General features: G+C 48.1%; 5 protein-coding genes across 5 annotated transcripts; 2 read left to right on the forward strand and 3 right to left on the reverse strand.

The window, feature by feature from the left end:
• Positions 1-1681: 1681 nt before the first annotated feature.
• Positions 1682-2866, forward strand: BROUX77_002266 (uncharacterized protein; the record flags this gene model as incomplete). Its single annotated transcript, XM_073746787.1, has 1 exon — positions 1682-2866. The coding sequence occupies one exon, from the start codon at positions 1682-1684 to the stop codon at positions 2864-2866; it is 1185 nt and encodes a 394-aa protein (XP_073607348.1).
• A 761-nt stretch (positions 2867-3627) lies between these two features.
• BROUX77_002267 (uncharacterized protein) lies at positions 3628-4595 on the forward strand (the record flags this gene model as incomplete). Its single annotated transcript, XM_073746788.1, has 2 exons — positions 3628-3640; positions 4027-4595. The coding sequence occupies 2 exons, from the start codon at positions 3628-3630 to the stop codon at positions 4593-4595; spliced, it is 582 nt and encodes a 193-aa protein (XP_073607349.1).
• A 728-nt stretch (positions 4596-5323) lies between these two features.
• BROUX77_002268 (uncharacterized protein) lies at positions 5324-6291 on the reverse strand (the record flags this gene model as incomplete). Its single annotated transcript, XM_073746790.1, has 2 exons — positions 5324-5892; positions 6279-6291. The coding sequence occupies 2 exons, from the start codon at positions 6289-6291 to the stop codon at positions 5324-5326; spliced, it is 582 nt and encodes a 193-aa protein (XP_073607350.1).
• A 1467-nt stretch (positions 6292-7758) lies between these two features.
• BROUX77_002269 (uncharacterized protein) lies at positions 7759-8707 on the reverse strand (the record flags this gene model as incomplete). The annotated part of the gene is made up of 3 exons (XM_073746791.1): positions 7759-8126; positions 8191-8347; positions 8621-8707. 3 exons carry the CDS (start codon positions 8705-8707, stop codon positions 7759-7761), a joined length of 612 nt encoding a protein of 203 aa, XP_073607351.1.
• Positions 8708-9485: 778 nt separating this feature from the next.
• Positions 9486-11935, reverse strand: BROUX77_002270 (uncharacterized protein; the record flags this gene model as incomplete). Its single annotated transcript, XM_073746792.1, has 3 exons — positions 9486-9954; positions 10009-10155; positions 10215-11935. 3 exons carry the CDS (start codon positions 11933-11935, stop codon positions 9486-9488), a joined length of 2337 nt encoding a protein of 778 aa, XP_073607352.1.
• Between the last annotated feature and the right edge of the window lie 938 nt (positions 11936-12873).

The raw sequence follows: 12873 nt of genomic DNA on the forward strand, positions 1-12873 counted from the left end.
AAAACACTGTAACCATCTATCCCACCCAAATCCAAGCACTTCGTACTCATGTTGTCAAGTGGTAATATGCGCGTAGTATTTATTGAGGTTTTAGTTCTACATAGCGTTGCTCTAGTCTCCGATTTACCTATCCCATGTGGAGCCTTGCGCCACATGGGAGTATAGTTGTTCCGGCGGTGCCCCGCATGGTGGAGCGGTTACCCTTTCGGGCAGAATATACTACGACAATGTATGTAAGTCATCGTCCTTGGCCCGCATTTGCGCCAACTCTCCGCCTGAATCACGTATTTAAGCAGCTTGGGGAAAAGGCCTGCCAGAAGCGTAGAGGAGCCGAGCAGTCCTAAGAGAGTCGCAGGCCACGCAATGCCAGGAGAGTGACACGCTCAAGCAGTGTTAAGAAGTCACGTGATGGCACATATCCACTTTTTCTTCAAACTTTTTCCACCACTCCCCCTCCAAGCCAACTTAATACGTCACTTGCTTCGCAAGCGCCAACTAGAAATAGTCCCCTCTTGCATGCCAAGACTCCCTCATGGGTAGACAGGCTGACGGCCCCTTTCAATTGGATTCTTGTTTCTTTTCTTCTTGGGATGATGGACACAAAGGTGTCCTTGGGCTGAGGAGGGCTACGTAGCACGGGAGAACACAGAAGGACAGAAACACATGCGCAGGATTCGGACTCTTCCCGTCTCGTTCTATGCCCAGCCCATTGGATTCCTGCATGCAACAGGTTTTGGGTTTTGGGTTGGTTGTAGCCGTTATTAGTAATTCCGGGCACTTGTTTTAATTCCCTGGTAGACATGTAGATGAAGAATATCTTCAATGATGAACGTTGTTTTGAACTCATTTTGTCAGCTACTAGGGATTTCTAACGGGGATGGGACATCCTGCGCCAAACCCCTTGGACGCCTGTAAAACTAGCCATCTCACTTTTTCAGCTGGGGGTCTTTGTTCTTTAGTAAAAGTAACAGTTTGGCGCAGGATATGCAATATTTCTTACTCTGCTCAGTAACATTGGTGAAATCCAAGCACACATCTCATGTATTTGATCAAAATGGTTTTCTAAATCGAGGGAAACGAACTCTGAACTTTCATACCGCAACTCTTCGAACGTTGTCTATTTGTCCCACATAAAGCCCCACTCTGTGCTACTCGAGGCAAACCCCTCTCATATCTTACCTTCTCGCCGACTAACTAATAGTTAACTACAAAACATGAATGTATACATACATATGCTCCAGTGGTATGTCCGCAAAGCTGCTCCACGGATGTGTGGATAGAGAAGGTGTGCGTTTGGGCCCGAAGTCTCGACGTCAGTTGCCCCGGGACCCGAGTCGGTAGCTTTTTTTGTACATGTTTCCATTCAGGAACACAGGAATGACTTGGGGCGAGACCTTGTAGGCGGAGCTCCACGTCAACAGGTAGAATTCCATTCGGAAAGTGAGTTCTTAGCCAATAGCTTGGTGTGTAAGATACAACATGAGCTTCAATTAGACGACAAGTCGTCTTATAAAAGAGGGCACCTTCTGGCACATTGGATAGAGGAAAAGAATGAACTCACCAAGCTACCTCTCTCTTCTTCTCTATCTGAACACAGCTATTTGTCTACCCCCTTTCATAACCCATTCCAAGTTACTTCCTCATTTACTCTATCCTCTTCAATCCCACCACCACCGCCATCATGTCTACCTCAAAGCCTGACAATGACCACCCCTACTTGAGCCCCGTCATACCTGCTCCCACCGAGCTCGGCCGTCTCCGCATCATGGCTGCCCATAACGCCCTCCGCGTTTCCCCGCTCCAGCTTGGCGCCATGTCCATAGGAGAGGCTTGGAAGGGTGTCATGGGTAGCATGGACAAGGAGTCGTCTTTCAAGCTCATGGATGCCTATGCTGCTGCCGGCGGCAACGTGATCGACACGGCAAGCGCCTACCAGAACGACCAATCCGAGCTTTGGATTGGCGAGTGGATGAAGGCACGTGGCAATCGTGACCAGATACTCATTTCCACCAAGTTCACTATGGACTACCAGGCCTACCGGGTTGGCAAGGGCAAGACTCCCAACACTGCTGGTAACGGCCGCCGCAGCATCCGTCTTACTCTGCGCGACTCGCTCAAGAAGTTACAGACCGACTTTGTCGATATCTTCTACCTCCACTACTGGGACTACACCACCAGCATCAAGGAGATTATGGACACCCTGCATTCGCTAGTCGAATCCGGCCAGGTCCTGTACTTGGGCGTGTCTGATACTCCGGCCTGGATCGTTGCTGCCGCCAACACCTATGCCATTGAGAATGGCAAGACGCCCTTTTCCGTGTACCAGGGCCGCTGGAACGTCGCTGCGCGCGATGTCGAGCGCGAAATCATTCCTGTTGTCCGCTACTTTGGCATGGCCTTTTGCGCCTGGGATTCCATGGGTGGAGGCCAGTGGCAGACTAAGAAGCAGATTGAAGAGCGCCGCCGCAACAACGAGAAGCTGCGCTCTATGGTTGGCAGCGGAGAGGAACAGTCTCCCCAGAATATTGCCATCAGTGCAGCTCTGGAAAAGGTTGCTGCAGAGGTCAACTCTGAAAGCATCCAGGCTGTCGCCCTGGCCTATCTCTTTGCCAAGGGTGAGCAGCTCCAGATCAATGTGTTCCCTATTGTAGGCGGAAGAAAGGTTGAGCATCTCAACAGCAACATTTCTGCTCTGAGCATCTCGCTTTCCCGTGAGCAGGTGGAGTATCTGGAGAGCGTTACGGATTTCAATCCCGACTTCCTTTACAGCACTTTCGGCCCTGACCCCAACCTTGACCCTACTAACAACGCTTCGATTGTCAAGCAGACTGGTACCTTCAAGTTCCCCATGCCTTTCCGTCCTTAGGGATGTTCTTGAAAGATTAAGGTTCATACTGGGTTTCTCATATACTTAAGCTATCATCAATTGATTTACATACATGTCTGTTCAGTGTCATTGTCTCTATGATGTGTAGTATTACTCCACAGTGTATATGCTCTCATTTGAAGAAGGAATTATTGTAGTTGGCTGTACTATATGGCCCTTGCGGTGATATTCAAGATGTATGAGCTGTAGTTAGTGGTCAGAGCCCAACAACGAATGCTTCAGAGTTGTTACACGTAATGCATCGAGCGATGTTGTCAGTAGTGTGCATATAATAAAATCAAATGCGACTGTGGTGTCCATGTGTGCAGGTCACAGATGGAAAGCCTGGTGTGACATCCGAAGACTAGAACTCGGAGCATGGTTATAACCCTTGACCCTATTTCAGGAGTTTTACGTAACCTAAGTAACCGTGGAACCCTATGTCCATAGTAATTCAAAATATCATGTACCCAATTAAGACGTCAAAAAATACGACTACAACTATATCTAGATACACGACACCCGCGCCAACGCTGACTTGCCACGAAATTTCGACTTTTTACTTCATTCGGATCCATCTCGTACTTGAAATGTCTCCTACACTGTTGTGGTGCTCGAGATGCGCTGCTCAGCGCAACGAAAAATGAGTTTGGCCGTTTTCAGAATGGCGCGCGTAACAAAACCTGTCAGCGCCACCAAAAGAAGCGGAAGCTTGCAGACACTCATGAATCATGGGACGACTTTATCAAAGAATTGAGAGAATGGAACCATCCGGTACTGAAAAAGAAATCGCCATTTCCTGCCCCCAAGCTCTCTTGAAGACACCTGCTAACGCTCACTTTAGGATCAGAAAAAGGTCTTCCACGTCGAGAAGCTCTTTCCCATGGATTGTCTTCCTGTCAGTTTTGGTTCCAAATCGCCTGAAGCGCCCACAACAACCCAGTCAATCCAGGAGCTTGTTAGAATGATTCGGGCAGAAGGCGGCTTTCGTTACGCCTATTTAGGGAAGGATAATCGCGTCACCCCAACGATATATAGCTTCATTTGCTGTTAGAATATCCGTCAATACCAGAAATATACCGCACAGGGTATCCGGGATGTCAAGCAGAGAGAAAGGTTTCTGTGCGAAGGCTGGTTGAGGTTGCGCCCTTCTCTGGCAGAGAAACAGCTGAGGCTAGAGCTGTACCACATCTACCATAAGCCTTATGAGACTGCAGAACTGAGTATCGATTGCAAGGAGTTCATTGATGCTCAGCTCAGTTCATCTACTCCGTCCCAGATATACCGCGATCTTGTGGATTCAAGAATCCCTGGATTTGACAACATTGCTCAGCACCAGGTCTACTACCGGTGGAAACAGGTAAATGGCTTGGTATCCCAGCAAATCCCCAATCCCAATGTGTCGCCCCAGGTGCCACTTTCAGATGAACAAAATCAAGACCAATCTGAAAGCGAAGCTCTGGAGATGGATACACCTGCTGGCATTTCCTCTGACGAGACCGACCCCGCCCAACGCGAATTCGAAGCCATGATTCAGGATCTGAAGCCAGCGGTCAGAGCTGCAGAAGAGCAAGCGGCGAAGGGGAACACAAAGTTTATGGCCGAGTTCGTTGCGCTTCACTCTCACACTCGGGATTTTACGAGTGACTTACGTATGATTGAAAGCTCTCGAACGGTCCCTTCGACGCAGGCTCCCTGCAAGACCTCTCTCAGCTCGTACTACTTGTGAAGGTCCTGGCCACAGTTTCTGCGTCCTCTTGTGTGAGGGCTTCCCTCCTGGGTTGGGTTGGCTGGGTCTTGTATTGTTAACTATTTCTCGCGAATGCCAACATTTCCTCCGCTGCTAACGCAGTGCCCCTAATATATATGTCATGTGCCGATGTTTTCAATCTACCTGAACAACCATTATTACTTTCCTATCATGGTGATACTGGTGACATCGGTGCTAGAGATGAACAATGGCAAGGTTGGCTGCAAAAACACGGTGAGCCGACTGGTTGCCTGAGGCGTAAGGGTCTTTCAAGAAAGGCCCTTTATGAAGAGGCATTTAAAGGCTCTGAGGAGGTTTGTCTGACATCCGTAGAACCCGGAGATATGGAGAGTTTGAACGCTATTGGTCTTGTCAACGGTCAAAACGATGAGGGATACTCACAGGTACTAGGAACAATCGCGAGGCCGTCATCAGCTCGGCCGCCGGCTTCAACGAGGAAGACCTCGTTCTTTTCTGCTGCTAGCACGATTTAAATAACGTATCCACGGCCTCATCGGGCGACAAGGACGTCTGTGAACTGAACACACATGGTATATCAGGCAAGGGTTATCAATGGAATTGAATTGGCATGGAGAAATGTTGGCATTCACGAGAAGTAGTTAAGCAAATCCTGAAGAAAGCTCTCACATGGGAAAACACAAAAGAACAACGCTCACGAGAAAACGCAGAAACTGTGGCCAGGACCTTCACAAGTAGTACGAGCTGAGAGAGGTCTTGCAGGGAGCCTGCGTCGAAGGGACCGTTCGAGAGCTTTCAATCATACGTAAGTCACTCGTAAAATCCCGAGTGTGAGAGTGAAGCGCAACGAACTCGGCCATAAACTTTGTGTTCCCCTTCGCCGCTTGCTCTTCTGCAGCTCTGACCGCTGGCTTCAGATCCTGAATCATGGCTTCGAATTCGCGTTGGGCGGGGTCGGTCTCGTCAGAGGAAATGCCAGCAGGTGTATCCATCTCCAGAGCTTCGCTTTCAGATTGGTCTTGATTTTGTTCATCTGAAAGTGGCACCTGGGGCGACACATTGGGATTGGGGATTTGCTGGGATACCAAGCCATTTACCTGTTTCCACCGGTAGTAGACCTGGTGCTGAGCAATGTTGTCAAATCCAGGGATTCTTGAATCCACAAGATCGCGGTATATCTGGGACGGAGTAGATGAACTGAGCTGAGCATCAATGAACTCCTTGCAATCGATACTCAGTTCTGCAGTCTCATAAGGCTTATGGTAGATGTGGTACAGCTCTAGCCTCAGCTGTTTCTCTGCCAGAGAAGGGCGCAACCTCAACCAGCCTTCGCACAGAAACCTTTCTCTCTGCTTGACATCCCGGATACCCTGTGCGGTATATTTCTGGTATTGACGGATATTCTAACAGCAAATGAAGCTATATATCGTTGGGGTGACGCGATTATCCTTCCCTAAATAGGCGTAACGAAAGCCGCCTTCTGCCCGAATCATTCTAACAAGCTCCTGGATTGACTGGGTTGTTGTGGGCGCTTCAGGCGATTTGGAACCAAAACTGACAGGAAGACAATCCATGGGAAAGAGCTTCTCGACGTGGAAGACCTTTTTCTGATCCTAAAGTGAGCGTTAGCAGGTGTCTTCAAGAGAGCTTGGGGGCAGGAAATGGCGATTTCTTTTTCAGTACCGGATGGTTCCATTCTCTCAATTCTTTGATAAAGTCGTCCCATGATTCATGAGTGTCTGCAAGCTTCCGCTTCTTTTGGTGGCGCTGACAGGTTTTGTTACGCGCGCCATTCTGAAAACGGCCAAACTCATTTTTCGTTGCGCTGAGCAGCGCATCTCGAGCACCACAACAGTGTAGGAGACATTTCAAGTACGAGATAAGTGAGAATTCAATTTGAAAAAAAAAAAAAAAAAATAGTCAAAATTCGGTGGTAAATCGGCGTTGGTGGGAGTGTCGTGTATCTCAAAATTCGGTGGTTTGTTTGTTTTGTAACTATTTTTAATGTGCTGGGTATCTCGAAAAATCGTGTCTGGACGCGTAAATGAAAGAAGGTAAGTCGCTAGATTTGGGCGTGACATCATGTTAATTGTGGAGAAACCTGTGTGAGATCCTGTCGTAGGGCTCGGGGATCATTCATAAACCAGGCACATGATATTATATTAAGGGTATGGGTTAACAATGCGAGAGGAATGGAAACCGACAAGTCAACCCCAATTCAATCCAGATGACAAAAGAGAAGACGCAGAAGATAAAGTTCCATGCCTTCGATCCGTCGAGAAATTCGTCTCATGAATCACAAGTTTCCATAATTCTTTTTGCGCTTCTTGTCGTGGTGATGGCAAGTTTTGCGGGGCCTGCCATTCAGCAAATGGCCAAAATCGCTTGGATCACGCTCAACACCACAAGATGTGCACTAAACCATTGTAAAAGATGTTTTAAGTATGGGATAGACGTGTAAAAAAAAAAACAACAAGGGAAAATTTTTTACCGCGATATTTTGGATTACAGATTACCGTGGACATCGTTATTCTGGATAAAATAAATCCGTATAGCACGATTTTGTTTCCAATAGCTACGGTACCGATTCTCTCCATGATCCAAACGATACGATGTGTATTTAGCCTAAAACAAAGCCCTTGGAAGTTCATGTCCATGAAAAAGCAAGTCAATAACAAACAAAAAAAAGATCGTGACAGTCCTGAAACACCATGCGGAAAAGAAAGGCCAGAAGGGGGAAAGACAAAGAGGAGCAGTGGTACGAAAGGGAAAAGTACTCATAACTCATGGAAACCAAGGTTGTCGAAATGCCAAAAGAGATGTGTTGTCAAGTGTTTTTTGTTCTTTTCATTTTTTTGTTGAACCCTCGTTTTCTTTTGTTTTTTGTTTCGGGGGTATGCCCGAGCTACCACTACCTGCCAAACCACTGGTTACCCATCAAACTACCCGATTGCAGAAGCCTTCGTCAGCATAGTAGAACCCCTCCCTAGCCCACAGCCATGGCCATGGCACCATTGATGATCCCATACACTTCACATCCAGCTTCTCAACAGCAGCGACGGCAGTGATGGCGAATTGTAGCAGACACTGCGAAAAGAACACAAGATGCGCCGACAGCCAGAAGCATGAGACTGCCAATGCACCATTGATGCTCTGATCACATCTACCGGTAGCGCCACAGAGACAGGGTGTTGTGTCTCTTCCAGGTCTTTCTGCGGCCGGCAGTGGTCTTGTTGTACTTGTGACCCTTGTTGAGACCACGCGAGCGCTTGCCGGTGGAGGTAAGGCCACGGGCCTCGCGGTGCTTGTGGACGGGAGCGCAGATCCAGTTGATGCGGGCATCCTGGCGGATGGCCTTGTGCTGGGGGTCGACCAGGATGACCTCGAAGTACTTGTAGGTCGAGTCCTGGTTGATCCAGTACGAGTTGAGAACACGCAGGTTAGCGCAGCGGCGGCCGACACGCTCCTCAGCGGTAGCACGCAGAGAGCGCTGGTACTTCAGCTGGTTAACACCGTGGTTGGTGGGCTTGCCTGTAAGGGAGTTAGTACTGCGTTGATTGGCCTCTTTTTTTTCATGTCAGTGGGAGATACATACCGTAGGTGGCACCCTTGGCGACGGGCTTCTTGCGGCCACCACGGCGGACACGCACGCGGTAGACGACGTAGCCCTGCTTGGCCTTGTATCCCAGGCGGCGGGCCTTGTCGGGGCGCGAGGGGCGCGAGGCACGGTGGATGACGTTCAGCTGGCGGAGCTATATTGATGCACTCTCAGCAAAATGTTCAACGAGTGTATAGCAAGGATGAAGGGTGGTGAGATCCACAGTCCAGTAGTTCCCCATGTCGTCCTTTCGACACCATGGTTTCTGCCTTCAAGTCTTTATATTGCAAAGACTACAGACGTCCTGCCTTGATGTCGACGACATGGGTTGCATGCCGGCGTGGATTTCAGCCCAAGAGCATCCACATATTGGTATCACAGTGTTGTATTACGGACTCGGATCGAGCGGTGGTTCGGTTTAACATACTTCCCAGCAGCGAACACGGAGCAGGAAGCGGATGACATCCGACTGCTTGCGCTTCTGCAGCTCTTCGACGTACTTGAGGGCACCCATTTTGACTGGAGGGAATAATAGTTAGTATCAAGAATGGCCGCGGAATTGGCACTGGAGACATATTGATGCAGTTCGAGGCGGTGAGAACGACGGAAACAAGAGGGTGCAGAGTATTTCTTCCATTTCAAATTCCAGCCATGGCAGCGTCATAAACAGTTTCTGTCGAGCATGAAATATGGATGTTGTCGGTGGCCGAAACGCAAGCCCAGGAAAACTCTTCATCAATCTCCCTCTACCCTCGACAAGCTTTCAGGTCGAGGAGTCGTTGAATTGAAGCATAGCCATATCCGAGCCGATTCCAGGGAAGTCGCGAGATTCGTCGTTGTTGGCATTGCCACTCATAGTTCCATGATCGTGTTGTCCGTTCCTCTCGTCGAGCATCAATCTATCTCTCAGTAGCCGTGGTTTTTTTCTTCATTAACGTACCTGTATGTGGGCCGAAATAGAGACTTTTGGTTGACACAGGTAAAGCGGGATGAGAAGAACAAGAAAAATTCCCCTGCCAAATAAGTTGGTGCAGATTTTCGAAATTTTTGGTGGGTGGCGTTTGTGGGCTACAGGAGTTCAAATGTGGCTTAGCGCCCTAGGTCCACCTTTTCTAGTGGGGGTTTTGTGCCCTCGTCGGTGAAGCCCCACTTATTGGATGTTTTCTTTTCGTCAACTGATAGTGAAACCTACACCGCTGATAAACAGACATCATTGCTGACAATATTGGTGCTAGTTACTGATTAGTCGTAGTACATGGTAGCCAATAACTAGCACCTAACAAACAATTTAATCACGATGTAATCTCAGCTACACTGTTCAATGCTTCCCAAAGCCCCCAAACGGCCTGTCCCCACGACTTAACTCGCAACTCCTCCAAGCTCTCTGGAAATAATACAGGCGCAATAGCCTTCTCTTTATCACTCAGACTCTCCATGAGTTTGTGATATGCCTTTCCAGGTTCAGGCTCTGCAGACACATGTGTCTGAATTATTTTCTGGCCAAGCTGCTCACCGAGTGCGATGATTTCGTCAACCTCATCCCAGTCCTTGTTCCAATCATCGACAGGGACTTTGAGGTGGTACTTTTGGAACTCGTCCTTGACTTCGTTGTATATCGTACCGACGCCCTTAGCATGATTCATGACGGCTGTAAATTCCCCTTCAATTTCTTGAGGGCTTGGAACAGCATCGTCAAACATGCGGCTGAACTCATCCAATCGATTGGTGATGGCATCGTAGGCCTTTTGAATCTTGGTCTCACTATGCCCAATGGTTAACAAGAGATACTGTTCATTTCTGTCGATGATAACTTACAGCCTCATACTCTCATTCTTGAGGTCCTCGACAAGCTCAGTGTTACGCTTGCTGAACAACTTCTCAGTCTCGCGTAGTGATTTCTGGGCTTGAAGTCGAGACTTTTTCGACTGGGCGCCCTGCAGCTTTGCAACTACTAACGAAGACCTATAGATATCAATTAACACTCAAGGAGCATATACTTGACTTTGATCCAACCTACCTACAAGTCAGAAATATCGGTACTTTCGCTTGCGTGCTCCGTCTTTCGCTTTTTCGTCGGTCCAGCTTTTGGTTTTGCAGTCTTTCGGGGTGAGGCCAAGGCATCTCCTGCACCGCTAAGAAGCTGAGCCAACAGTTCTATCGGTGACTGAACTTTGGGCTTCTCTGCGGTAGGTGCTGGCTTTTTCGGTTGCTGCTTTTGTGGAACAGCGATTTTCTTCCGTTGAGTGTCGATCGTCGTCGCTTCATTGGTGTTTCGTAGTTTTTGTTGGTGATCGGATTCAGCTCCGGAACTGTTGAAGTTGAAGTAATCATCAGTCGCAATTCGAGCCGGCCTCAGCTCAAATGTATCCTTCTGCAAAAGTGATTTGCCTTTATCGACCCTATTGTGTTGTTCTTGCTGAGCGGGTGTGAGTGTATGAGACGACTTAGCATTGACGATTTCACCAGTGACCTTGAACCTGGGTGGGTCCTTGTTTGTGCTACGCTCCAATTTGGAACTAGAATAGATATGGTTGTTGCCTGAAGACTTCTGGCTCTCGTCCTTGTTGGAGGCGCCGATATCAGTTGCAAGGCCTTTCTTTTCGGTGGAAGCTGGCCTTTTCCGAGTCTTCGTGGTGGCTACTCTCTTGGTACGAAATGCCCCTTTACCCGACGGCACAAACTCATCGTCAGAGTCAGAATCAGTTTCTGAATCCTCAGAGCTAGACTCTCCATCGCTAGAAATGAGAATAACAGCATTCTCGTTTCTAGCCTCTCTGGTAGTTTGTTTTTGGGCAAAACGGGTTGTTAGATCCCCTTCTCTGGCATTCCGGATGATAGTTGATGAGAGGACGATCGACGGCTGGGGGTCTGGCTTTAGACTAGGTAAAATTCCAGAAGACTCTCTTCCAGGGTTTTTATTCTCCACTCGCATATCAGGAAATGGGGCATTTGGGACCTGGTTCTGCTGTTCCTTGGTCGCCATGTTTGTCTTCTTGGCCATCATGGGAGGAGATGTAGGAAGTGCTGGTGTAGCATAGAGCTCAACCTTTGGCTTAGTCTTCACCGGGCTGAATGGAATGTCCCAGAGTTTTGCACTTCCAGCTGAATCGTCTGAAGCTAGGTTGGCGAAAATATGTCCGTTTGTTATCTTTTGCATAGGCTTATCCAAGAGGCTTTGCTTGCCCAGACCATAAGTATGGATAACAGGTGAGCGAAGAGGAGAGGTCTCAACTGCACTCTTTCCAGCCTTGTCATCTTTCGACTCCAAGAGTTGTTCTCGCAATTTTCCATTAATCAAAGCACTTCGCATCATCGGCGTATTTCCCTGTGTCGGCTTGGGGGAAAAGAAAGATTGCACATGGTGCGTTACCGTTAGCTTCGCTGTCGGTGTGCCGCCGCCTCCATCACCAATGGTCTTGTTTGTCTTTTTTCGAGGGCTACCGTAAGGCTTTTCATCTGCAACGGGTAATTCAAGATTTACTGTCTTTGCATTTTTTACTCCCCCTTTAGAGGTCTTAATTGCCGCCAGGTGTGTTTTTTCGGGTGAAGCCTTCCCAGAAGAACCTTTGGCTGAACTAGCTTTGAGAATACGGTTGGCCTGGAGATTCTTCAGTGGTGAACGAGGCGGAGAGACAAAGGCCTTTGGCTGGCCACGTAGCTGTATGGTCTTTGTTTGATGGACAGAACTATTGATATCAGAAGTAGGTGGAACTGGAGCAGCGGCCGATGTTGGAGGGCTCATTAGCCTGGCTGTGCCATTCGATTTGTTGCTGAGGAGTTGCTGCAACTCTGTCCCAAGAGAGTTAGAGAGCTTTACCCATAACTAGTGTAAAGGCCACAAATGATATGAAGATTAAATGCCATACCTCTTGTCTTGCGCTTCGGCTTTTGCCGAGGCGCCATGTCGTTGAATTATCCAAAAATGTTTTGACTCAAAGAATGAAGATGTTCACTCTGTGACTACCAACAAGAAGATTACAACTAAAGACAAAGGAGGGGCACTGAAAACTTTTCACCGACACAGGATCATTCTTGTCGCAACTTTTAGGCAGGAGCAAGATGAGAGAAGGTGTGTACATGGTTCTTACCCAAAATCGCAGACAGAACAGGAATGCACTTACACAAATCTCCTAACTGTGACCTTGTGCAACACAGACTTGGCGTGACACAGAAAACGCAACTGCCCATGTCCATGTGTCGCCAATGTGTCCACAATGAATGATGGCGCCATTGATCAAGCAGTGTCACTTTGGAATACATGGAGCTAAAGGCTTAGCTAATATATTGTGCGTAGAATAGTCAAACAGTGAAAACGAAAGTCAAGAAATACACGCCCTGCCCACCACGAACTTGGAGACTCAGGCACGCCCGGCCTCTCCACCACCAGCCAGAAGGCAATAAGTCTAAAAAAATGTGGAAGAAGCATCTAGCATGATGCCCCATCTACTACAATCTAATGTCCAATCCTGTGTTTGTATGTATGTCGTTTGTATGCTGTGACTAGGGTGCGCATCCGACTGGGCCCAGCAAAGAAAATGTTGAGAAGGGAAAAAACAAGTAGGAAGTAAATGAAATGGCCATTGCAGCTTCATGCATCCAATACTTCGTTTCTACGACTAGAAAAGTAAGAATTGAACCAATGATCAGCACGCTAATATGAACACGTCCCAAAACAAAAAG

The sequence above is a fragment of the Berkeleyomyces rouxiae genome (genome assembly GCF_048999995.1).
Source record: "Berkeleyomyces rouxiae strain 22BRR77 chromosome Unknown BrBRR77_ptg000002l, whole genome shotgun sequence".
NCBI classification, from domain to species: Eukaryota; Fungi; Ascomycota; class Sordariomycetes; order Microascales; family Ceratocystidaceae; genus Berkeleyomyces; species Berkeleyomyces rouxiae.